General features: G+C 42.9%; 1 protein-coding gene across 1 annotated transcript in view; it reads left to right on the forward strand.

Annotated features, from left to right (window-relative positions):
* Positions 1-9,244: 9,244 nt before the first annotated feature.
* EIF3E (eukaryotic translation initiation factor 3 subunit E) overlaps positions 9,245-26,510 on the forward strand; it is a 58,432-nt gene continuing 41,166 nt past the window's right edge. The window contains exons 1-3 of the mRNA XM_073330322.2: positions 9,245-9,375; positions 15,610-15,724; positions 20,946-21,063. Coding sequence (XP_073186423.1) covers positions 9,286-9,375; positions 15,610-15,724; positions 20,946-21,063 — 323 coding nt within the window. The 5' untranslated portion in view covers positions 9,245-9,285. The remainder of the gene's footprint in view (positions 9,376-15,609; positions 15,725-20,945; positions 21,064-26,510) is intronic.

The following is a 26,510-nucleotide window of genomic DNA, read 5'->3' on the forward strand; positions in this document are numbered from 1 at the left end:
TTATTATGTAATCCTTACTCCACCAGCTCCTAAATCGAATTTCGCACCCCTTGATAATCTGTACCTTATTCCCTGACAACCAGAAACTTCTATGCTTGAACTCTGTACCGTTTCTTATTTCAACATTATCTTAATAAAATTATTAAATCTGTTCTTATCAGTTTAATCTCTTTCTATGAACGGTTGCAACACGTGCGCCGAAGATGGATTCTCCGGCTGCCATCTTTGAAAAAATCGATGCTGCTTTGAAGGTGTATTCTACCACTGCTGCCTTGGAAGAAAATCCTCCTTCTGCTCCTGAGACACCCCCAGCTGCTCCGTGTACCGCCGCCGCTGCTCCCCAGAAGGCCTCTCGAGCAGTGACTACAAAGAAGGTCCTCGGTGCCTCCAGGACATTACAGACCAGCAGCACGAAGAGGAAGACCGGTGGCTGCTCGAAGGACCCCCTCCGAGATGCTGTTCCAGAAAGATCCTGCATTCGGAGGCTAGCCTGTCAGGACATCACAGCCAGAAGGAACATCCCCCCCGCTCCCCAGCAGCCAGCCGCCGAGGGTAAGCCCCCGCGCCTTAGAGCAGCTGCTGACCAAGAGCCCCCCCGCTCTCCAGCAACACCAGCCGCCACTGGAGAGCCCCCCGACTCTGCCACTGCAAGAGGCTCTCAGGCGACCACCTCCCACCCCCGCAGCTGCCCAGGTCCCTGGCGCTGATGGTGCTCTCACTGCTCTACACACCGTCAAGAGAGGAATCTCCATTGATGGGACCAGCATTTCTCCAGAGACCACCCAGAGGGTCACCAGCGCCTTGCCAGATGCCTGCCCAGCCTCCGAAACCACCCAAAGAGACCGCAGGCCCCTGCCAGATACCTCTCGACCCCACCCGCCCACACCAGGATGAACCAGCCAGCGATACCGCTGGTGCTGCTGGCACCTCCCCGCTGCAAGGTAATGAGGACACCATCTACCTGTAGTACCCCCTCGCGGCGGAAGTGCACATCTGCCCCATCTGCTTCCCTCCCCAAAGCTTTGTGCTAGAAATGGCCTACCTTGATTATCATACACATTGTAAGGAGAGTGGTCACTTTACATAAGCCATTACCAGCAGGAGAGTGGGGTTGGGGGAGAGAAAACCTTATGTAGTGATAATCACCCATTTTTTCATGGTTTGTGTGTATAAAAACGTCTTCTGTACTTTCCACAGTATGCATCCGATGAAGTGAGCTGTAGCTAACGAAAGCTTATGCTCAAATAAATTGGTTAGTCTCTAAGGTGCCACAAGTACTCCTTTTCTTTTTGCAAATACTAAGAGTAAAAATCTTTGTGTATGCTACACTGTTACACTGAAACTACTGTATTTCTTAGATGTGATAGTTATCATATTTAGTATGTGTCTTATTCTGTTGTGCCATTTTAAATCTAATTCTATTGTATTTTACTATACCTTATATCTCTTCTTTGCTTTATTCTGTAACTATTTACTTCTTTAAATAAACAATTATTTGTTTTGAAAGAACGGCTGCTGGTGTGTCTATCCTTGAGCAGAAGGCTGTATCCTTTCAGGGCTTAGTGAGACTAGCTTGCTCTGGAGAGAGCCCTCTACAGGTCAGAGACAAGCCCCCTGGTAATACACTGGTAATTCCTTTAGGGTGGGCCACACCCTTGTTTACCCTTTAGTTGAAATTTAGACAAAAGCTGTAAGCACCATAATTGGCATCTAAAATCTTAGGGTAACAACTCCTGTGACAGACCCATAACCTCCGGCTGACTTACCAAAGTCCTCAGAGAATCATTATTTTAACGACATCAAGTTACAGAGAATCCACTATTTACTCCACTTTAAACCTGCATGTGACCCATGCTGCAGAAGAAGATGAAGACCATCCCAGGGTCTCTGCCAATCTGACCTGGGGGAAAATTCCTTCCCAACCCCCAAATATGGCGATCAGGTGGACCCTGAGCATGTCAGCCAGACACCTGGAAAAGATTTCTCTGCAGTAACTCAAGAGTCCTCCCCATCTAGTGTCCCATCTCTGGAAGTTGGGGATATTTGCCACTAGCAGTTGCAGATGGGCCACATGCCATTATAGGGAGTTTCATCATACCATCCGTTCCATAGATGTATCATATGCTGCCAAAAACTGCCTCAGATTGTGCAGTTCAACCACACTGTAAACCCCTGTTTAATTTCTTCATTTTCGTTCCTAGATCTCTTTTGGCTTTACTGCTGCCCAGATTTCTCCTTCCTATGGTATATCTGTTTTAGGTTCCCCCCCTGCCCCGATGTATTAGTATGTATTCCCTCACATCCCTTCCCTCCTCTCACCTACATTGAAACTCGTTTTATTTTCTGCCCATGTTTCTAATGTCTTTTCCTCTATTGTGACTAGATTTTTAGCACCTCCAATTTAGTATCATCTGCAAATGTCAGCAATGTTGCCTTTAAATAAATGCTAAATTAAGAGATATTCTAACACTAATCCATACAATACCTAAAAATACCAATACAATCTCCAGAAATAAATGCACTGCCATTTGTCATTAGCCTTTGTCTACAGTTGTGTGTGCATGTGTATTGTATTTTCAATTCATGACGGTGTGGCCCATTTGAATTCATTTTTCAATGAAGATTTTGAGTCTGTATCAAACGTCTATTTTAGGATTAGTTAAGACACTCATGTCAGGACGTTTGTCTGAAAGTAAGAGAAGGAAAAGAAGGAAACTATACCCAGAAAAAGGAATGCAACACCGTTAGTTACACAATAGCAATAAACAAGACAATGCCTTTATATAGGGATGTCACCTGTGGTGAGGTAAGTTTTGTTTTTACAGAAGGATAAACTAAGGCCCGGAGAAGTAGAGTGATTTGTCCAAATTTACATAGCATGTAAATACATAGCACTAAAAATTAAGGTTTCCATGATAACTTAATAAAAAACTCCTGGTCAGCCCAATCCCCTGGAGAAATGGAGGCATTTTCTGCCAATACCTTGAGCAAACCAAAATGTATGAATTTATGCTGCAGCAGAGAGTTGCACCCTTGGCAGAATAGTCTTTGATCAAGACAAATGCTCTTAATGATATTTTGCAGCTGGCATGCCAATAATTTAGCTGAGAATCTTAATTTAAAAAAGAACTATAGGGTTTCTATAGATCTGGATCTACAGCCTCCAAAATCATTAAAGTTAATTTTGCTTATAGGCTCTCTCTCATCCCTTTGACTCACTGGGATATTTCCACAGATTGAGCACATAGGGTATTTAGAAACTGACATACCTTGTAGTATTCAGGCATGAGTCTGTCTGGATTCATTTCAATGCAACTGTAGCTGCTTCTGTTACAGGCAGCACAGCAATTTTACTTGAAATCTAGATTTTAAAAAGTACAGTGTCAGTTGTGAGTTTAAGTTGTGTTGAGCTTTAAAATGTTTAAAAAAACAACCCTGCCATTTCAGCTGCCCCTAAATTTTATCCTTGTTTTCATGTCAGAACTGTCAACTGCAATTGCCAGGTAAATTCAAAGTTATGAATCAAGAGATCTGATTTGTTAATCAAACATATTTTTCTATATACTTTAGAAAAGAATACTTTCTATTTGTAACAGTGTATTATTTTTTATCTCCCTTGTTGCCTCTGTAACCCAGGCAGCTGCAGAATTTAACTAGAGGTAAGAAGGAGATTCTACATTTTACAAGGCAATAATCTAGTTCCTGAGTGGATAAACTACAAGGCTGAAGGCCAAATAAATTTCCTAATGAGAGAACAGAGTATGAATTAATGGTTGAGGAAAATGGACATTTCTCCAATATATCACATTTGATATCATTTGACTATAAATGTAATTTCCTTCATTCCTTTCTCTCATCTCACATCAGTGCTTCCCTTCCTGCACCTCCCCCCACACTTTTTATTTATTATTATTTATTATTATTATCTGAATGTATGGGACACCCACCATTGTGATGTCTGGCTACCTTGATAAGCCTTAAGTTGAATCATTACTGAACCAAATAGGAGAGACAAAACACCATCATCTGCTACAGTTTTAAGGTTCAGACCAACTTTTTGTTTAAAGCGCAACTCTTCTAAGTGTGCTAAATTCTACAGTTACGTGGAGTGCCTTGAAATTTGCTGTGCTGCATGGGGTTCTGTTAGTGGTCCGGATCTGGGGACATTTGATACAGCCCCTTTCCCAAATAACAGCTTTTCTTAAAGAAGACAGATCCTAGCAACCTTTTTTTGGTCATAGGTAGTGATCAAACTAGGGATGAGATCATTGCACCAGGGTGTCCAGCACTCCAAAGTTACCCCAACAACCCTCTGGGGGAAATCAAATTAAAAGTTTTTTTCAAAAAGATTTTGTTTTTCTTGTTTAGCACTTCGCACATCTCATAAGCTAACTAACTCTTAAAAAGAGTTAGAGAGTAATGTGCAGGGAGAGACGTTAAAAGGACAGTTTTCAGAGTAGCAGCCGTGTTAATCTGTATCCACAAAAACAAAAGGAGTACTTGTGGCACCTTAGAGACTAACAAATTTAGCTACAGCTCACTTCATCAGATGCATGCAGTGGAAAATACAGTGGGGAGATTTTATATACACAGACGACATGAAACAATGGGTGTTACCATAAACACTGTAACGAGAGTAATACACTGTAACGAGGTAAGGTGAGCTATTACCAGCAGGAGAGGAAAAAAAACTTCTGTAGTGATAATCAAGGTGGGCCATTTCCAGCAGTTGACAAGAACGTGTGAGGAACAATAGTGGGGGAAAATAAACATGGGGAAACAGTTTTCCTTTGTGTAATGACACATCCACTCCCAGTCTTTATTCAAGCCTAATGTAATGGTGTCCAGTTTGCAAATTAATTCCAATTCAGCAGTCTCTCCTTGGAGTCTGTTTTTGAAGATTTTTATTGAAGAATTGCCACTTTTAGGTCTGTAATCGAGTGACCAGAGAGACTGAAGTGTTCTCCGACTGGTTTTTGAATGTTATAATTCTTGATGTCTCATTTGTGTCCATTTACTCTTTTACATAGAGACTGTCCAGTTTGGCCAATGTACATGGCAGAGGGGCACTGCTGGCACATGATGGCATATATCACATTGGAAGACGTGCAGGTGAACGAGCCTGTCATAAATATAAAGGGAAGGGTAAACCCCTTTGAAATCCCTCCTGGCCAGGGGAAAGCTCCTCTCACCTGTAAAGGGTTAAGAAGCTAAAGGTAAGTGCTGGCACCTGACCAAAATGACCAATGAGGAGACAAGATACTTTCAAAAGCTGGGAGGAGGGAGAGAAACAAAGGGTCTGTGTGTCTGTCTGTATGCTGGTTTTCTGCCGGGGATAGACCAGGAATGGAGTCTTAGAACTTTTAGTAAGTAATCTAGCTAGGTATGCGTTAGATTATGATTTCTTTAAATGGGTGAGAAAAGAACTGTGCTGAATAGAATAACTATTTCTGTCTGTGTATCTTTTTTGTAACTTAAGGTTTTGCCTAGAGGGGTTCTCTATGTTTTGAATCTAATTACCCTGTAAGGTATCTACCATCCTGATTTTACAGGGGGGATTTCTTTATTTCTATTTATTTCTATTTTTATTAAAAGTCTTCTTGTAAGAAAACTGAATGCTTTTTCATTGTTCTCAGATCCAAGGGTTTGGGTCTGTGGTCACCTATGCAAATTGGTGAGGCTTTTTATCCAACATTTCCCAGGAAAGGGGGGGTGCAAGTGTTGGGAGGATTGTTCATTGTTCTTAAGATCCAAGGGTCTGGGTCTGTAGTCACCTAGGCAAATTGGTGAGGCTTTTTACCAAACCTTGTCCAGGAAGTGGGGTGCAGGGTTTTGGGAAGTATTTTGGGGGGAAAGACGCGTCCAAACAGCTCTTCCCCAGTAACCAGTATTAGTTTGGTGGTGGTAGTAGCCAATCCAAGGATGACGGGTGGAATATTTTGTACCTTGGGGAAGTTTTGACCTAAGCTGGTAAAGATAAGCTTAGGAGGTTTTTCATGCAGGTCCCCACATCTGTACCCTAGAGTTCAGAGTGGGGGAGGAACCTTGACAAGACATTTTGCGTTTTGCTGAATGTGACATTCTGGAAGGGCACAAGCTATCAGAGGACAATCTTAACGGTGTATTAACTTATTGTTTGCCATTTAATTATCTTTTTTGTTAGGCATTAAAATGGGAGCTGCATTTTCTGTGTTATCATCTGATTGTCAGACAATACACATCTGTGCCAGTGTCCCACAAAGCAGCTGATCCAAATTTTTGTTTTAATATTTGTGATTTCAAAAACAATTAAGCAGTGATTCATCTTTGCTGTTAAGAAAAGGACCAGACTAATTCTCATTACCCTGGATTTTTCTTTTACTGAAGTATCATCTTTGTTTGTGTTGTACACAAGGACACAAGTTGCTGTATAGACATGCTCTGGAAAACACTTATGGACATGCTTAATTCTTAACTGAGTTCAATGGGACTGCTGGATCCCAGCCCAAGAGCTGTTTTACATGATTGGATCACTGACACAAATTAATGCATATGAGCAGTCCCAGCATTCTGTGCAGTCCTTACAGGGACAAGAGCCCACAGGACACGTTTCAGTGTAACCCAGTAGTGCAAGTAGAAATAATTTCTTGCCAGTACTGCACTCATGGGAGGGACACAAAGATGGGGGGCACGTGACCCTTCATGCGACTCCTCCTTGCCCTGCCCCCAGCCCAGGGCCCCCACGCTCTCCCCATCCACTCCAATACCTTTGTATATACAAACATCAACATGCTTAACTACTCACTTTCCCCCCAAATATGTAGTATTCAGTCTGTTTATATGGAAAATGGAAGTTGGGTGAGGTGCCATATCAGCACATGACTTATTAAAAGACAAATTTTAAATAGAACTGTATCCTAAACTGCTTTATGGTATTGTACCCAAACATTGCATTTTAATGGGAGATTCAACTTCCTTTACAGAAACAGACTCCTGAAACTATTACCCGTCCACGAAAGTGGTCCAAAGTCATGCAGATAGTCCCATTGTCTTCAATGGGATTGATCAAATGATTAAGGGTTTACAGAATTAGGTTCCAAGTTTGTAAATTGTTGTGAACGAAACTGACAATGCCTGAGATGTCAGATCAGAAGGAACTTCATTCAAATAAAGGTGGGCAGATGTGTGATAAATCTTAGCTCTGTTGCTAAGATGAAGAACATATTTTCAGCAAAGTTCTTGGCAGATTCCTGAGGCAGCTGGTTTAAGGCTATCAGTATCTGGCATCATAATCTTCACTTACAGTTCTCTCACCCACAAGCTGGAAAATGAGGCACTTGTTTTCTTTGTTTTGCTGCTCCAATTCCAGTTAACAAAATGCATCTTAGACTAGTTTGGCTACAAAAAAGAATTCTATGTACACTGGGGAAAACACCTAATTCCTATCAGGCTGCAGAACTGGGCTAACATCAGAATACAAATATCCCTTGGTCAGTGCAAGCAGAAGCATTCCTCTAATGATTGGACTTGATGTGATGGAGTATGGATGTCATGGATAATTCAGACAAATGGTGAGAAGCAGAATTAAAAACACTGTTTAAACACCTTCCGTTCCCCCCCGCTTCCCCTCTTAAGGACTCCTGACCAACTTAACAGCACAATACATATGCTAACAAATTTAAACAAAGCCTATGTTTAAGCCTGCTAGCATATATATTGTGCTGTTAAAGAATGGACACCCTCCCTAACCATGTTCTGCTCCTTTAAGGAACAGAGTGCAGCCCCACCCACCTCCTCCAGAGAAGGGGGCTAGCTGATCTGGAGGATGGCGTGGACTGCACCTTTAGCAAGTTTGCAGATGACACTAAACTGGGAGGAGTTGTAGATACGCTGGAGGGTAGGGATAAGATACAGAGGGACCTAGACAAATTGGAGGACTGGGCCAAAAGAAACCTGATGAGGTTCAACAAGGACAAGTGCAGAGTCCTGCACTTAGGACAAAAGAATCCCATGCACCGCTACAGACTAGGGACCAAATGGCTAGGCAGCAGTTCTGCAGAAAAGGACCTAGGGGTTACAGTGGACAAGAAGCTGGATATGAGTCAACAGTGTGCCCTTGTTGCCAAGAAGGCCAATGGCATTTTGGGATGTATATGTAGGGGCATTGCCAACAGAACAAGGGACGCGATCGTTCCCCTCTATTCGACATTGATGAAGCCTCATCTGGAATACTGTGTCCAGTTTTGGGCCCCACACTACAAGAAGGATGTGTAAAATTGGAAAGCATCCAGTGGAGGGCAAGAAAAATGATTAGGGGACTGGAACACATGACTTAGGAGGAGAGGCTGAGGGAACTGGGATTGTTTAGGCTTCAGAAGAGAAGAATGAGGGGGGATTTGATAGCTGCTTTCACCTACCTGAAAGTGGCGGTTCCAAAGAGGATGGCTCTAGACTGTTCTCAGCAGTAGCAGATGACAGAACGAGGAGTAATGGTCTCAAGTTGCAGTGGGGGAGGTTTAGGTTGGATATTAGGAAAAACTTTTTCACTATGAGCGTGGTGAAGCACAGGAATGCGTTACCTAGGGAGGTGGTGGAATCTCCTTCCTTCCAGGTTTTTAAGGTCAGGCTTGACAAAGCCCTGGCTGGGATGATTTAATTGGGGATAGGTCCTGCTTTGAGCAGGGGGTTGGACTAGATGACCTTCTGGGGTCCCTTCCAACCCTGAGATTCTATGATTCCAAGTCTTTCTGGTACCCCATACCCGCTAAAAAATACTTGCCAGTACCGCATACTGGAGGGTACCACCCTACCTGCCCTGCTGGTGTAGCCAGAGCAGTTTGTTTTCAGTAACTTCCAGGCAGGGCTGGGAAATGGTTTGCCCAAGGCAAGGCACAACTAACAAATGAAGCGCTTTATCTCTCCACTTTGGCAGCGGTGCGAACCGACCACCGCACGCCAAGCCGCAGCCCCGTGCGCTCCGATCCAGCGTTTAGTGCGAGCCCGCCACGCGCAGCCTCCATGCGCAGCAGGGCACGTGCGTCCTCACGGAGACGAGGCGCTCTCAGCGCGCTGCCAGCCTCCTTCTTCACTAAGCCCTGAGCGCGAGCACGCCCAGAACGCCCGCACGTGTCCCAGCCATCACGCATGCGCACAGACCATCTCTCCCGCCGGCGGCCAGCCCACATGCGCGCGCGCGCGCACTACGTTCACTCTGACCACGCCCCTTCCCCCATGACGGCGCCGCGGCCGCGTCTCTGTGCGCGTTGGTGAAGCGGCCCGGGCGCGGCACCGCCCCCTTTTCCCAAGATGGCGGAGTACGACCTGACCACCCGCATCGCGCACTTCTTGGACCGGCACCTGGTCTTCCCGCTGCTCGAGTTCCTGTCCGTCAAGGAGGTACGTGGAGACCGGGCCGCGCCCCCGCCCGACACGTGGGAGGCGGAAACCAGCCCTTGGGCCTGCTCCTTCTCGGGGGGAGGGCGGTAATGAGGCCCGGCCCGGGGCTGCCGGCCTGAGCGATGGGCGCGCCTCACGGGCAGCGTTGCAGCTGGGCGGGCCGCGGCCATGCGCTGGGAGGTCGGGAAGAGCTGCCTGGAGTCCAGCGGCCTGTCCCATGTGGGCCGCTCTGCGCGCTCCGGAGTCACTGCGGAAAACGGGGGGCGGCTGGAGAGCAGATTCGGAGCTGCCTGCTCTTCTTCTCCTCCTCTCCCTAGGGGCTGCAGGGCATCCTCCTCCAGCTGCCCTCGGGCCTGCGCCCCGCGTCCCCTCACCAGGCGGGGTGGGGGAATCCTTCCCTGCCCGGCCCCCGCAGGCTTGAGTCCCGTTCCCTACCAAGGGGGGCGGGATCCTTCCCCAGCTGCCCGCGACCGTGGACCCCGTCACGTGGCAAGGTGGAGGAACTTCCTCCCCATCTGTCCACGGGTTTGGGGCCTGTTCTCCAGCTGCTGGTAGGCGTATCACCACCCCCGCCCCGGTAAGGCGAGGGAACCTCCCCCGGACCTGCACCTGTGCAGGCATGCCTTCCCTTCCCATCACTCTCTTATTCCCTTGCCTTGTGTCTCCTAAACCTTTTAGTATTATTGAGGAGCCTTGTGGCTCCAAGGCCTTGTCTGCATTACAGTTTAAACCCCTGATTCTCCAAAACTGTTATAGGTGAACATAATTTGTTGGGGAAGCATTCACATGGTTTTTATAAAGGGAAATCATGCCTTACAGCCTACTAGAATTCTTTGAGGGGGTCAGCACGCGTGTGGACTTGGGTGTTCAAGTAGTTAGAGTGTACTTAGATTTTTAGAATGCCTGTGACAGGGTTCCTCATCAAAGGCATTTAAGAAGAGTAAGATGCCATGGGATAAGAGGGAAAGTCCTCTCATGGATCAGTAATTGTCTAAAACATAGGAAAGAAAGGGTTGAAATAAAAGTTCAGTTTGCACAGTGGAGAGAGGTGTATATAGTGCTGCCTCCCCATAGTGTACTTGGACCAGTACTATGCAACATATTCATAATGATCTGAAAAAAGGGGTAAACTGTGAGGTGGCAAAATGCGTATCTCATACATTTTGACTTTAGCAAAGCTTTTGATACGGTCTCCCATAGTATTCTTGTCAGCAAGTTAAAGAAGTATGGGCTGGATGGATGCACTACAAGGTGGGTAGAAAGTTGGCTAGATTGTCGGGCTCAACGGGTAGTGATCAATGGCTCCATGTCTAGTTGGCAGCCAGTATCTAGCGGAGTGCACCAAGGGTCAGTCCTGGAGCCTGTTTTGTTCAGTATCTTCATTAATGATTTGGATGATGGGATGGATTGCACCCTCGGCAAGTTTGCGGTTGACACTAAGTTGTGGGAAGAGGTAGATATGCTGAAAGTTAGGGATGGGGGTCCAGAGTGACCTAGACAAATTGGAGGATTGGACCAAAAGAAATCTGATGAGGGTCAACAAGGACAAGTGCGAAGTCCTGCACTTAGGATGGAAGAATCCCATGCACTGCTACAGGCTGGGCACCGACTGGCTAAGCGGCAGTTTTGCAGAACAGAACCTGGGGATTACAGTGGATGAGAAGCTGGATATGAGTCAACAGTGTGCCCTTGTTGCCAAAGAAGTCTAATGGCATATTGGGCTGCATTAGTAGGTGCATTGCCAGCAGATCGAGGGAAATGATTATTCTGCTTTATTCAGCACTGGTGAGGCCACATTACGTCCAGTTTTGGGGCCTCCACAACAGAAAAGATGTGAACAAATTGGATAGAGTCCAGCGGAGAGCAATGAAAATGATTAGGGGGCTGGGGCACATGACTTAACCCCTGTTCCAGCAGCCTCTCCTCTTATTTAGTCTGCAGAAGAGAAGAGTGGGGGGGATTTGATAGCAGCTTTCAACTACCTGAAGGGGGGTTCCAAAGAGGGTGGAGCTAGGCTGTTCTCAGTGGTGGCAGATGACCGAACAAGGAGCAGTGGGGGAGGTCTAGGTTGGAAATTAGGAAAAACTACACCTCTACCCCGATATAACGCTGTCCTTGGGAGCCAAAAAATCTTACCGCGTTGTAGGTGAAACCGCGTTATATTGAACTTGCTTTGATTCACCGGAGCGCGCAGCCCCATCCCCCCGGAGCGCTGCTTTACTGGGTTATATCTGAATTCGTGTTGTATCAGGTCGCGTTATATCAGGGTAAAGGTGTATTTCACTAGGAGGGTGGTGAAGCACTGGAGTGGGTTACGTAGGGAAGTAATGGAATCTTCATCCTTAGAGATTTTTTATACATATAAAAGGATGGGGTCTAAATTAGTTGTTACCACTCAAGAGAGAGATCTTAGAGTCATTGTGGATAGTTCTCTGAAAACATCCACTCAGTGTGCAGCAGTAGTCAAAAAAGCTAACAATGTTGGGAACCATTAAGAAAGGGATAGATAAGACAGAAAATATATTGCCTTTATATAAATCCATGATATGCCCACATCTTGAATACTGTGTGCAGATGTGGTCACCTTATCTCAAAAAAGATATATTTGAATTGGAAGAGGTATAGAAAAGGGTAACAAAAATGATCAGGAGGATGGAACAGCTTCCATGTGAGGAGAAATTAATAAGACTGGGACTTTTCAGCTTGGAAAAAGAGATGACTAAGTGGGGGGTGGGGGGACGAATATGATAGAGGTCTATAAAATCATGACTGGTGCAGAGAAAGTAAATAAGGAAGTGTTATTTTCTCCTCCTAACACAAGAACTAGGGGTCACCAAATGAAATTTAATTGCAGCAAGTTTTAAGTAAATGGAAATATTTCTTCACACAATGCAGTCAACCTGTGGAACTCCTTGCCAGAGAATGTTGTGAGGACAAAGACTATAACAGGATTCGAAAAAGAGCTAGATGCATCCTTGGAGGATAGGTTCATCAATGGCTGTTGACCAGGATGAGCAGGGATGGTGTCCCTAGCCACTGTTTTCTAGTGGGAATGGGCGACAGGGGGTGGCTCACTTGATGATTACCTGCTCTGTTCATTCCCTCTGAAGCACCTGGCATTGGCCACTGTTGGAAGACAGGATACTGAGCTAGGTGGCCCTTTGGTCTGACCCACTCTGGTTGTTCTTATGTTCTTACACATTGGTGTAAAGCTAAACTGTGACTTGCAGGCTAATCTAGAGAAATTTGGGGCCTTAGTATGTTGTGTGTGTTGGGGCCTCACTCCCTCCTATTTCACTTTTATTTACGCACTTTTATTTATGTAGACAATAGAGATTTTGGGTAGGTTGGCCAGTCTCAGTTCTGGTACTTCCTGGGACAGGCCTGAGGGTGTGACTTTGCCCACCTCTGCATGATGTCACACCCAGAGTGCATGTGAGGTTATGCTACATGAGGGAGCAGGGGGCTGCAATTTTGAAGAGCATACTTCCCAGCCTGCATGACCTTGCATGCACAGAGTAGCACGCTTTTCATTATGGCGTTCCCCCATCAGATACCAGACAAAAACAAGTGTGGCTTTATCTGAGTACTGGATCTCTAGCCAATAATATTAATGGCTAATGTTAGAAAACCAAGACTACTGAGTTTAACATTGGACAAACGGTGTGTCTAGTTTTTGGGGGGGCCGTGAACTCAGAGCACCAGTATAAATGTCCTCCCTTTTGGCTGCTCATGTCAGCTCTAGTGACTGCACTAGTGTAGCTTTCCTAGACAGCACATATGAATCTAAAACAAAGCTACAGCTACCCACAAAACTTTCTAAAATACTTGTTGAAACCTAAATAAAGTAGGCTTTTCCTGCATAGAGATCTGGTTATCGTTAATCTCATCACAAGCAAATTGGCAGACTCCACAGAATAAGGAAGTACTCCCATTGTAGTCAATGGGAGTTTTGCATATACTGAATGTTTTTTATTTTTTAGAAAAACCTAGTTTTTAAAATAATACAAAAAGGACACATTTTGTAGTTGCTTAATTTGTGAAAAGTAAACATACATATAGTCTAAATACAAAGCTTGCAGTTCTGTAGGGTAAAACACCACATAATAATCAAGTTCACAGAGGAGTAACTGGTTAGTTACTTACTACTCTTTTGTGTCTACCCTTAGATATCAATGTATTTTGTCCAACTTTATTTTTTTTAATGCCTAGCCTATTAGGAAATTGTGCAGTAGACCAGGGGTTCCCAAACTTGGTTTGCGGCTTGTTCAGGGTAAGCCCCTGAGGGGGCCGCGAGACGCTTTGTTTACCTGAGCGGCCATACCTGCGGATGCTCAGGTAAACAAAGTGTCTCGTGGCCCGCCAGGGGCTTACCCTAAAACAAGCCGCAAACCAAGCCCCTGGCGGGCCGCGAGACGCTTTGTTTACCTGAGCAGCCGTACCTGCGGATGCTCAGGTAAACAAAGCGTCTCGCGGCCCGCCAGGGGCTTACCCTGAACAAGCCGCAAACCAAGTTTGGGAACCCCTGCAGTAGATGAATCCAAATACAGTAACTCCTCACTTAACGTTGTAGTTATGTTCCTGAAAAATGCGACTTTAAGTGAAACTATGTTAAGTGAATCCAATTTCCTAATAAGAAATAATGTAAATGGGGGTGGGGTGGGGTCAGGGATTTTTTTTTTGCCAGACAAAAGTCTCTGTGTACACACACAGACACATACTATAAGTTTTAAACAAACAATTTAATACTGTACACAGCGATGATGATTGTGAAGCTTAGTTGAGGTGGTGGAGTCAGAGGGTGTGATATTTCCCAGGGAATGCCTTACTACTAAATGATGAACTAGCAATTGGCTGAGCCCTCAAGGGTTAACTCGTTGTTGTTAATGTAGCCTCACACTCTACAAGGCAGCACAAATGGAGGGAGGGAAGACAGCATGGCAGACAGAGACACACACCCTGTGTGTGTGTGTGAGAGAGAGAGGTGCATTTCGCTGACACCACTCTTAAAGTACACTACCTTGTTAAGTTAATCAGCAAGCTGAGACTGCAGCAGCTGCTGCCAGGAAGCTCCCTCCCTCCTGAGCCATGTCGTGTGTGTCCCCCTGCTCTATGGAGATGGGGTAAGTGGGGTACAGGAGCAGGGGGAAGGGGGACACCCTGACATTAGCCCCCCCTCCTCCTCTCCCAGCAAGCAGGAGGCTCTGGACAGCAGCTCCAAGGCGGAGAGCAGGAGAAGCACATGCAGTAGTGGTTGGGACAGCTGAACTGCCAGCAATTGATAGCCTATTGGGCAGCTATTGCACAGGGAACTTAGGGGAACGGGGAGCTGATAGGGGGTCTGCCGGTCCACCCTGGTTCCAAGCCCCTACCAGTTAGCTGCAAAGGGCTGCTCTTCCTGCAAGCAGTGGACAACTCAGGCGGCTGCCAAACGACCTTATAAGGGAGCATTGCACAACTTTAAACGAGCAAGTTTCCTAATTGATCAGCAACATAACGCTGTTAACCAGGACAACTTTAAGTGAGGAGTTACTAAACTTTAAAAACATGCTCAGTTGATCCTAATGTGGCTGGATAATGGGACACGTCTCTTTAAAACTATATAAATTTTGAATTTACTGTTCAGTTGTTTTTGATGTTATTTCCACAGTTCACCATTTTGATGCAATGAACTGCAGTGTAGCTGTAAATTAGTATAGACAGGAAATTTAGTTCTACAGCTGTTGCTGAAAGGTATGTCAGACTGCATACGGTTTCTGACTGGAGTTTTGCTGCAGGCAATTCCGAAGTAGGTAAACAGGCTGCCAGAATACCAAATAATTTCTTACTTAATTAATTTTTACTTAAATCCAACGTGGAAATATTACACTAATTTTTACCACAACACTTCTGCCATATGGTTCTTACTGAGTGTAAATTATCAAACCAGATACAATTTTAAGGGTCATCCAGCTGAATGTTCTTTGATGTTAAAATATTTAACATTTTACAACTATAATACAACATGCATAATGTATCATTGTCATCATAGGAGATACAAAAAGGTTATCAACTCTCCCACTAGTGGAAAAGAATTGTGGGGAGTTTTGAAAAGCTACGTAATGTCAAATTTAAGGTCATGTTATTCCCAGCTTATTCATAAATAAGCAGAGCTATCTTTAAAAAGTAATCAGATGCTTTATTTAAAGAATGTTTCAATATGTTATATGAAATCTTTTTAACTTATTGTTTCAGATATACAATGAAAAAGAATTACTTCAAGGAAAATTGGAGCTTCTTAGTGATACCAACATGGTGGATTTCGCTATGGATGTGTACAAAAACCTTTATTCAGATGAGATTCCTCATGGTAAGCTTGGTCATAAATGGGTCTGTGGATTTTGCAGTCAGTTTTCAAGTAGATGCTTGAGTGAATGAAATCGTAACAATCCTTTCCAACAGCTGCCAATTTTACGGTCTTAAAACTGTCCCTGGTGGTGGTTTTTGTTTAAAACATTTGTCATTTTGTCCTCCTTTCCTTCTGACCACTGCTCGCTTGGCACCGTATTCTGGTATGGTTCTGAAGAATACACTGATAGTTGGTAATAACGTGTATGCAGTACTTGGTACCTATGGAATAAAAGTATCAGTATTAAGTTTAAGGAAAGATGATTAATGAAAGCAGGTGCCTTGTTCAAAAAAAGGTTATTGTCACTAATCTTGTAAAATATTTTCTTTCATTTAAAAATTTAGTTTCAAAGTGGTATTAAGAGTACTTCATGACCAATAACAAAGACTTTGGGATTACCATAACTCCCCTGATGCTATATTATTGGTTACATATTCCTTGCCTGTGAAAATATAATATTGCACACTTAGAAGTGTGTGAGGGGGAGGGAGGGTGGGCTGGCTGGCTGTGTTAAAACTTTCCTTTAGAGCATTCAATCTTGGAAACCATAGAGACAAGATATTTCCATTTTAGTACTGCATATGAATTTCAGGTCAGTTGTGATTGAGGTTTAATCACGTGTGGAAGTTCAAAGTTATGGTTCCTATGTCATGTATAAAAACATAAAACAACAGAGAGGTCAAACGTTCTGCAACAAGGGGTGAATTATCCTTTCACCCAGAGTCTAGGCATTGGGGCTACAGGTAAATTAGTATAACTTTGCAGCTAATGTTACTTACAAAAAAACTGTTTAGGGATCCTTAAGGTTCCAAAGTCAGGTACTCAAAAGTTAGGAATGACTTCATTAGTCTTTACAGGATCACATAAAGCTTGTTCTACAAGACCTCTGCTTCACTGATTGTTCAAGATGAGGCAGTGAGTAACAGAAAGTTCTCTTGTGTTTAAGGCAATGGGCTGGGACCAAAGAAATCTGGGTTCTACTCCTGGCTCTTCCACAAACTTTCCTTTTGATACTAGGCTAGAATGTTGTTACACAAACATGCCCGGGGAGCAAATTAATGTACAAGCATTCAATTCGAGCATTTCCTAACTTTTGAGTACCTGCTTGGCAATCTTAACATTTTTATTTAAGTTTTTTTTCAGTCTTACAGTAGACCATTTCAGCTGATGTGCAGTTATTTAGTTGGATAATGTTTCACTTTAATAGCTTACATATATGTAGGAACAATTCCTTGAAGTTTGAGAGTTCATATCTGGAAGAAAGCTGAGGGAATAAGTCTGGTTATTGGGACACCTCTGCCTGCATTCCACACACAATCCAGCTACATTCCCCCAAAATTATCCTTTTTTTTTTTTGCATTTTCTAGAGCATGTAATTTATTCTTGAAAAATAAACTATTCTGTATTATTGACAATTTGATACCTATTCAGCTATACTGCTATTCCATATTTCTTATAATAACTTGCACTACAAAATTTCTTCTGTACATGATGATTCAAATGTTAACCATCATTAACTTTATTTAACAGTGTAAAATAAAGTTTACTGCAGGTAACACTTTCAGAGTCAAATACTATTCAGGACTATTTGCTTGCTTGGTGCTCTGTGCAATAAATCTGACCTATGGCGCACTTCTGTCCACTTAATTTTCTCTCTGTACAGACTACTTTTATACACATAATTTATAAGTAGTGTAAATTATTCTTTTTACCCATACCATGAAGATTTACATATGGGCAACTCTCACTCTTTCTGTCAGCTGAATAACTGTTGCCAAGGTTATAGCTGAGTTGCATTCTTAAGAAACTTTACAGTATTAACTGGTTAAAGCTAGAAATTTAGTGAAAATACATTAAACAAATGCATTCACACACATTTAATAATTATATTTTCTTCTGCCTTCCTTACATTTAACTTGTTCAACTGCAGGAGTCACAGAATAAACATGTTTCAGAGTGGTAGTCGTGGTAGTCTGAATCAGCAAAAAGAACCAGGAGTACTTGTGGCACCTTAGAGACTAACAAATTTATTTGAGCATAAGCTTTTGTGGGCTAAAACCCACTTCATCAGGTGCATGCAGTGGAAAATCCAGTAGGAAGATATATATGTATGCATATACACAGGGAACATGAAAAAATGTGTGTTGCCGTACACACTATAATGAGAGTGATCAATTAAGGTGAGCTATTATCAGCAGGAGGAAAAAACCTTTTGTAGTGATGATCGCGCTTTCATATAATCAGTAAGGTAACTGAATGGTTTCTCCTTTTGCCCTCTTCTACCCCCACCACCTTCATTTTTGTAATCACAAGAGTCAACTGAAGGTGTGGATAGTTCCATCATATTGAAGTACCACTTATCGGGCAAGTGATTCTCAGGTTTAGACTGACTTGTGAATTACTCACCATTACCAGTTCGTCCACTAGAACTCGTTCTCAAATTTGTGGTGTGATTATGCCCAGGATCATTCTTCTGTGGAATTAATACTGTAGTTGATTGCAGTGGTTGTTGGGACAACTTCATTCTTTTCATTACCTTTGGGCATGGCTACACTTGCAGACGTAGAGTGCTGTGAGTTAAACCAGCCTTCGGAGACCGCAGTAGGGAAAACACTGCACTGTGTTTACACTGTCAGCTGGAAGTGCCCTGGTGTGGCCACATTAGCAGCTCTTGCAATGCCACAAAGAGCAGTGCATTGTGGTAGCTATCCCAGTGTGCAAGTGGCTGCAGTGTGCTTTTCAAATGTGTGGGGGGTGGAGGGGGTGTGGAGCATGTTGTGTGTAGGTGTTGGGGGGGGCTGAGTGTGTCAGCATGCTGTCTTGTAAGTTCAGACAGCAGCAGACCCTCCTCCCCAACGCCTCTCTGTCTCACACACTTACAGCAAGCAGCATTCCACAGTAATGGTTGCTTTGTCCCAGAGCAGATAAACATGCTGGCTGTCAGAAATGGAGCTTTGAAAGGGTATATCCGCATTCCTGTAGCCGATTTCAAAACAATGAAAAGAGTGGCCACTTGACTTCAGGGGATTATGGGATGTTTCCGGAGGCCAATCACAGCGCAGTAATACAACACCTCGTTCACACTGATGCCTGGACATTTCAGCCGGGGCGTAGCAAGCTTTATGCTTCTCGTGGAGGTGGATTACCAGGAGCGCTCCAGCTGCAGAGTGCTTTACGTGCCTTGCCAGTGTGGACACATCAGGAGTTAGTGTTCCTGGGGCTGCTTTAATGCATTCTAACTTGCAAGTGTAGCCACGCCCTTGGTCTCCTTGCTGGATTGGTTGGCGGGTCCTCTTGCTCCATTAAGTTCTATACTCAAATAGCAGATTTTTCTCACACTTTGGCTGTTCTCTGTTCCAAAGCATGGTTTCTTCAAGTTGATATTTAAATGTTTCCTCTATCACACATAGTAGCACTAGATGTAAAACTATAGTGTTCCTTACTATTTCTACCAGCTTGAAAGTTATTTTGCAGATTAGGCTGCTTATAAGCATCCTTCTTACTTTTCAAATACGTTTTCTGTCAGAGTTTGAGTGCTTGCTGAACAAAAATCTAGCCTAGATTTGTAGAAGATTTTTCGTACAGTTTCAGTTCAGCAGATAATTATTCCATTCCCCTTGAATATATGTAGCATCTTCCTTTCTGTTGCTTTTCACCTTTGCAACTTTGTCAGAAGCAAGCAAATGTATCCAAAATATAGTTTCTTCCTTCATGATGAGTGAGAAATCTTGTTGTTCACGACTGTGCTGTAAAACTCTTCCATAGAGATAGTGACTTTTTATTAAGCTAGTCACTTGTATAATAAGTCATGGATTCCAAGTCCAAAAGACCAGTGTTGTCATCTAGTCTGACTTTCTGTATAATGCAGGACATAAATTTCCCCAATAAGTCCCAAAACATATCTTTTTAGAAAAAACATCCAGTCTTGATTTAAAAATTGCCAGTGATGGAGAATTCACTAGGGCCCTTGGTAAGTTGTTCCAATGATTAATTACTTCAACTGTTCAGAGTGTGGAGGTACACTTTAGTTCCAGTTTGAATTTGTATAGCTTCAACTTGCAGCCGTTGGATCTTATTATACATTTCTCCGCTAGATTGAAGCGCCTAATATTAAATATTTGTTCCCCATGTAGCTACTTATAGACTGTAATCAAGTCACCCCTTAACCTTCTTTTTTGTTAAGCTAAATAGACTAAAGGAACTCTATCACTGAAAGGCATGTTTTTTAATCCTTTAATTATTTTCATGGCTCTTTTCTGAACTCTCTCCAATCTATAAACCTTCTTCTTGATATGTGAGCACCAGAATTCGACAAAGTATTCCAGGAGCAGTCAAAGCCAAATCCAGTGGTAAAATAGCCCTTATTCCTACTCAAGATTCCCTTGTTTATGCATCCCGGGGTTGCATTAGACCTTTTGGCCACAGCATCTCACTGGGAGCTCATGCTCAGGTGATTAGATAGAGACTCCCATCCTATAAGCATGCTTTGTGTTCTTTATTCCTAGATGTATACATATATATTTAGCCGCATTAAAAATGCATATTGTGTGCTTGTCGCCCATTTATCAAACAGTCCAGATAACTCTGTATCACCGACCTGTTCGCTTCATTATTTACCATTCCCCAAATTTTTGTGTCAGCTGCAAACTATCCATGATTTTGTTTTCTTCCAGGTCATTGATAAAAAATGTTAAATAGCATAGAGCCAAGAACTGATCTGTGTGGCCCCCCCTAGAAACACTCATTCAGTGATGACTCGTCTTTTACAATTATTTTGAGATGTATCAGTTAGCTAGCTTTGAATTGATTTTTTGTGCCATGTTAATTTTATATCATTTGGTTTTTTTAATTCAAAATGTCATGTGGTACCAAGTCAAATGCTGTACAGAAATGTTATCTCAGCACTGTTACCTTTATCAGCTCAACTTGTAATTCATCAAAAAATACTAAGTTAGTTTGGCAGGATCTATTTTCCATAAAGCCATGTTGTTTGGCATTAATTATATCACATTCCTTTAATTCTTTATTAATCATTGTGGCTGTTAATGTGGCTTGACTGAGGGGACAAATGAGCTGAGGTTTTTGGATACCAAGGTACTCAGCACACTGCTGATTCTACATCAGATAACTACAGGCTGCTTGAGAAGATGTTAACTTTACATTGTACTCTTTCTTTATCTAGCTTTGCGTGAAAAGAGGACTGCTGTTGTTGCACAACTGAAACAGCTTCAGTTAGAAACTGAGCCAATTGTCAAGATGTTTGAAGACCCAGAAACTACAAGACAAATGCAATCTACTAGGTAATATTTTCTTTAATACTCTAGACATTGCAGGAGTTCATCTTCCCAGATGCCTTGTTGGACCAGTGTAAAGAGGCTTTCTAATTAACAGTTGTCAGTTTAAAGCTGAAAATCTTTGCTCCCTTTGCCTGTACCGGATATTAATATTTATGCTGTGATGTCTTGGCCCCCATATGATGATATTCTGCTTACCATTAATAATGTCTCTGTGAGGGAAAGCTTATACTTCAGGATGTTGACAACCAAAGTGGTTAAATATAAAAATAAATCCTCTTGTAAGAAATGTTTTGTCATAATTTAAATATTATTTGTGTTTAGGTGATGAAATGGTTAGAAAGGCCTTTGAAGTCATCCCTGAAAAGCCCAAGTGATATGTTAATTTTCTGCTGCTCTTTTCACATAACACCTTCAAAGTAGAATGTTGAAGTATCATCCTTCCAGGCACATAATTTGCTGTTGTAATCACCTTCAGAGGTAACGAAAGTAACTTCGTAAACAGCTAGAAGCATCAGCAACCTGAGGCACTTTCATAGGCCTGCCAATTCAAGAAGCGAGTCTGAGGGCTTGTCTTCACTACAGGGGTAAGTCAACCTAAGTTATGCTACTCCAGCTGCGATGTAGCTTAGGTCAATTTACCCCGGTGTCTTTGCTGCACTGTGTTGCCAGGAGATTCTCTCCGGTCAACTTCCCTTACTCTTTCAGAGAGCTGGAGTACTGGGGTCGACCAGAAAGCGCTCTGCCATTGATTTAGCCTGTCTTCGCTAGATCCGCTAAATCGATCTCTGCTGCATTGACTTTTGATCTCCCTGTAGTGAAGACCAGCCCTGAGAATTGCAGCCTGTTTTCTCCTTAGTTCAGAATGTTATATTATGTGCAACACCTGAACCAAGTTGTTCAGTAGCTTTCATTAGAGAGTTTCAAAAAATGCCGTACCTGAATTTCACCCCCCTCCCCCCCAAGAAATATTTTTTTAATGCAGCATATCATTGCAATTCCTTAATATTTGTAGTACTCATGATAAATGGCATGGACAGAATGGCAAGCTAACATTTCAGTACTCTGATAAATTTTGAGTTGTTCAAATATTTCTGGGCATAAAATGTAATTAATATAACCAGTTGCAAAGAAAGCACAGTTATTCCCATTAACCCATATGAAATGGGCTTATTTCTTAAATATCTTAAATTACGTCCTGCCAATACACTACAGTGAACAATGAAAATAAAATATATTGATGCATCTAATTATTAAGGTCTTCCTCCTGCAGTTGAAGCCATGTGGGAGTAACCTTGCACCCACATGGAATCCCCTTAACCTCAGTGAAGCTCAACATGAACATGTATTCCTGCATGGATCTGCTTGCAGGACCATGGCAAATATTTATAATACATAAGGCTGAAAGAAAATTGTGGGCCATGATTTTTGTTGTAAAAACTTCAACTTTCAACACTCACTGCAACTAACAACTCTCACCACAACTTTTGTACAATATCACTCACTGAAACCTGGTCATGATGAAGGGGTGGCAGGGCCAAATTTCAGTGAGTGGTGTTGTGACTTGGTGAACATGTTGGGGGCAGAGGTGGAAGAGGAGGAGGTGGGGTTGGGGTTGTGTTCCCTGGAGGGCTCAAACTTTGCCCAAGTGTGGTTCTGCCTCTGCCAAGTGGTGCAGGTCAGGCTTGCTGAGCCTCAGTGTCTCCTGCATGACTTGAGCAACTTTGCCTCTCATGGTAAGTGGGGCCAGGTAGGTGTTGGGTCTTATGCCTTCCACAGGATGTGAAGCTGGGATGGGGAGCCTCCAGGGATCTCTGCACTGGGGCCAGCTCTAGGATGCATGGGTTTGGGTGTGCCCCCCCACCCCGGAATTGGAGGAATGCGTGGGGAGTATCCAGCTCCTGATAAAGGACCCTGATGCCAACTTGACATCTAGCCAGTTACAAACAAAGAGTTTGGGTCCTGAATCCCTCGAGCTGCCCCCACACACCTGCACCGTCCACACCTCTGCCCTGAGAGACCTCCACACCTTTGTCCTGAAGGCTGCCCTAACCTGCAAACCCTACCACATCTCTTCTTTGAGGGCACCTTTGCACACACTTTGTGTGTCCTTGTGGTCTTTTTTATGGTAATTGAACTAAAGGCACCAAAAACACAACTGTAACAACTGTGGACAACTTCTGAACCAAAAAAATCTCAATTTTCTTAAAGCCTTAATAAGTAATGCTCAAGCTAAGTTATTCTAAGAATTCTAGGAAAAAATAGGCTGTAAAAAGTATAGTTAATAACAGTTTACTGGAAGTGAAATTTTGTGGTGTCTGATATTCCAGAAGGAATAGAATTTTGCTTTTTGAGTCTGCCTTTGTTCTCACATTATACTGAGACAGGCTGTATTTTGGGAAATGGCAGACTAAAATGATTAAAATGTATTTATGTATACATAAATTTTACTGATTTGGGGTTTTTTAGAACTATAAATTACCATATGACATACGCAGTTCCATATTCAGAGGTGAGAACTTAAAGTAACTTACTTCATAGTAACTGTATTGCTCCCCAATCTTGGGTCGGTGCTGTGCAGCTGACTAGGACCCCCATGTAATTTGAGTTTTGAGGGCAGCAGTTCACCTCATTTCCCAAAAAACCCACAGCAAAGGGGTATGTTCTGTCTTCTGTGCTCATCTTTTTTTTTTTTGCTGATGATATAATTCTCTATGCCTGTTGCGCGAGTCATAAAATCAACTAAAAGCAGTTAAAATAGAAATGTCCTGAGGCTTTCCTTGGGACTTAAATTAACTAAATATATTTTTTTGCTTCAGTTTGTAGTTTAACAAGTAGTAGGAAATAGCTTTGTGCTGATTAGTACCTCAGGCAGTTATAGCTGTTTTGTTTAACTGTCACCGTCTTGTGCATTCTTTTTTCTTTCCATTTGTCAGATGAGACATCTGCTGTTCAGTTTGAATCTGCTTCATGTGTGACTTGCCACTAAGCCATAGGGATAAGCTCCCTATGGTATATCTGTTTAGGACTCTCCCAACTTGTGAGCTGTCACCACATCTTTAGGGAGTTTGCGTCTCTAAAGTTGTATAAGGACTACCCTCCTCTCTTGATAAATCTGCTGACTAGAGGTTATAATGGTAAATGGTGCTGTCTTTTCCTTCTCTACTTGCACATCTTGATAGTGTTTGCACTTGATAAGCTGTGAATTGCTGCACACCATATCTGTACTGTCTTGAAGGGAATCCTGTTTCTAGTAATTCATTGCCTGAAGTCCCTCACTACTTCAGAGCTGTTCTGAGGGATTTCCTGCATACCTCAGATGTTGGAAGGTCGGTCACCAGGGCACCTGACTACTTAAATGTTCCCTTATGATGTATTCCCATCATGAAAATCTATGGATATTTTTTGCTGTCTTTTCAGTTCACACATGCATTCTTGCGTGGACAGAAAGGTATCTTATGACAATACAAAGACTTTAAGGATGCTCTTGTTCACACAGGTATCTCTGATTAAGAATTGGTACAAGAACAAGATACTGTTAGAAGATGCTTACAAGAGCACATACAAGTGTGGCCTTGGGAGCCACAGGCTCGGGCAGCCTCCTTCCAGAGATTTTGTGGCAAGGTGCACAATAGGAACAGAACCTTTTAATTTAACTCAAGACACTTAATATCATTGTTTGATTTAGTCAGTTACACAAAATGCCTGACTGAGATCAGTTAGCACTCAGTAAGTTGGGGATTCAGAATGACTTATGTTTTTCAAGGTCTCTTGCTTAGATGTTTAAGGTTGGCACAAAGTGAATTGAAAGCAGCCAGATATTTATGCTGGAAAACTTCCCTTGTCTAGGAGGAATCTGTGTGAGAACTCTACCACGTCCTGTGTGAGGGGAGGCAGAAGAGGAGGCAAGGGGATGTGGTGGATCAAAGGTCTGCTATGTCTGATTTCCTGCTGGCTTTAGGCATAGTTGAGAATCAAGCCCTATGTATCCTGGAAAGCCACACAAGGGATACTTGCCAGGACCGGAAAAGGCTCGTTTTACTGACCTGAAAACCTCAGAATACTGTGACATAAGTTGTTGAAGCTTTCAGCATGGATAAATGCATCCATATTCTGCTTGGCTAATGGTCTTACAAACTGCATGCTAAAATGTGATATTGTCATCCTTTCTCTTGTGGAATTCAGTACAGTGTACTGAGTTGGTGCATATATCAGATTTTATTTTTTACATTGTTATTTCCTTAATATGATGTACAAATATACTGTTGTGTTTCACACATGGTTGTGAAGGGTCTGCTCTTATAGTTTAGGCTTCAAAATTGTCAGCAGCAACTAAGGGGAATTTTCTTGTTTCATATAGGGGTACAGTTCACCCACTAGATGTCTTTTTCTTATAGTATATGGCACTATTGACATTCACTGCTGTAGTTTGAACTGGTGGAAGTCTCATGTAAAGAAGAATCATAATGTTATGAGTACTCAAGATGGGGAGGGTGTTGAGTTTTTTGTAAATCTGAAAGTTTGACCAAACAAGGGAGATTTCTTTGAGGGAGCTCAGGGGATCGGTCCTTGTTACCTTCTAGATGGTGAAGTGATCATGGCTGTTTAACCAGTCTACGTCTCAATTTTGAAGTATATATTCACATGGGTATATGGGATTGTAGTAGCCTTCCAGGGTCTTGAGTGTCTCATGATTTCCACGTTCGCACAGGAGATGTGTAAAAAAGCTTTTTCCCACAAGGGAGGAACTTGTAGACTGAATCTATGACAGCTTTATTCTTCCCAGATAAATATCTGCTTATAGTAGACGGCAAACTGTATATACTTACTGACTTTGACGAGGCAATGAATTTTTAATATGTAAAACTGCTTAGTTCGGTGTCTGGGGAGTACACAACGAGACTAGATTAGAACTTAATTTTTATTAAAAAAAAAATCCCCATTTTTGAATGAAAACTCATGAGTGAAATTGTTAATCTTTTTCCTCTGTATTTGAGGTTTTTAACACTCTTTATCAATTGAAACTTCTTAATTGTCAGTTCCTTCCGTGTTTGTCTTTGCAGTGGGGTGTTTCTCGTCTCCATGAGATCTGTAGGCAGACCAGTTCTTTGCTTTGAGCCTGGGTTTTGGACCACATTTCAGGAGGATTTTCTTCTCCAAGCAGCACATATGGCAGATTCCAGATCTCTTTGTAGCAGAGCTTCCACAGGATTGTTAACAAAATGTCTGTTTCCTCATCAGTTTTGAGGTTTTTCTCCTCAAAAACTGCTAAACTTCAAAAAATATTCTTCTGGCCTCCTGAGGAGGGTTTGAAGAACACTTCTTCTAGACAGACAGTAGGCCGCACAAACTCAGCTCTCCGCTGCTATGTGGGTGAGGTCTATGCTGAGATGGTTGAGCAGGCCACCCGAAAGCTCCCTTCCCTGAGACAAGGCTGGAATCGGTAGCATTGA

The sequence above is a fragment of the Lepidochelys kempii genome, chromosome 2, assembly GCF_965140285.1.
Source record: "Lepidochelys kempii isolate rLepKem1 chromosome 2, rLepKem1.hap1, whole genome shotgun sequence".
NCBI classification, from domain to species: Eukaryota; Metazoa; Chordata; order Testudines; family Cheloniidae; genus Lepidochelys; species Lepidochelys kempii.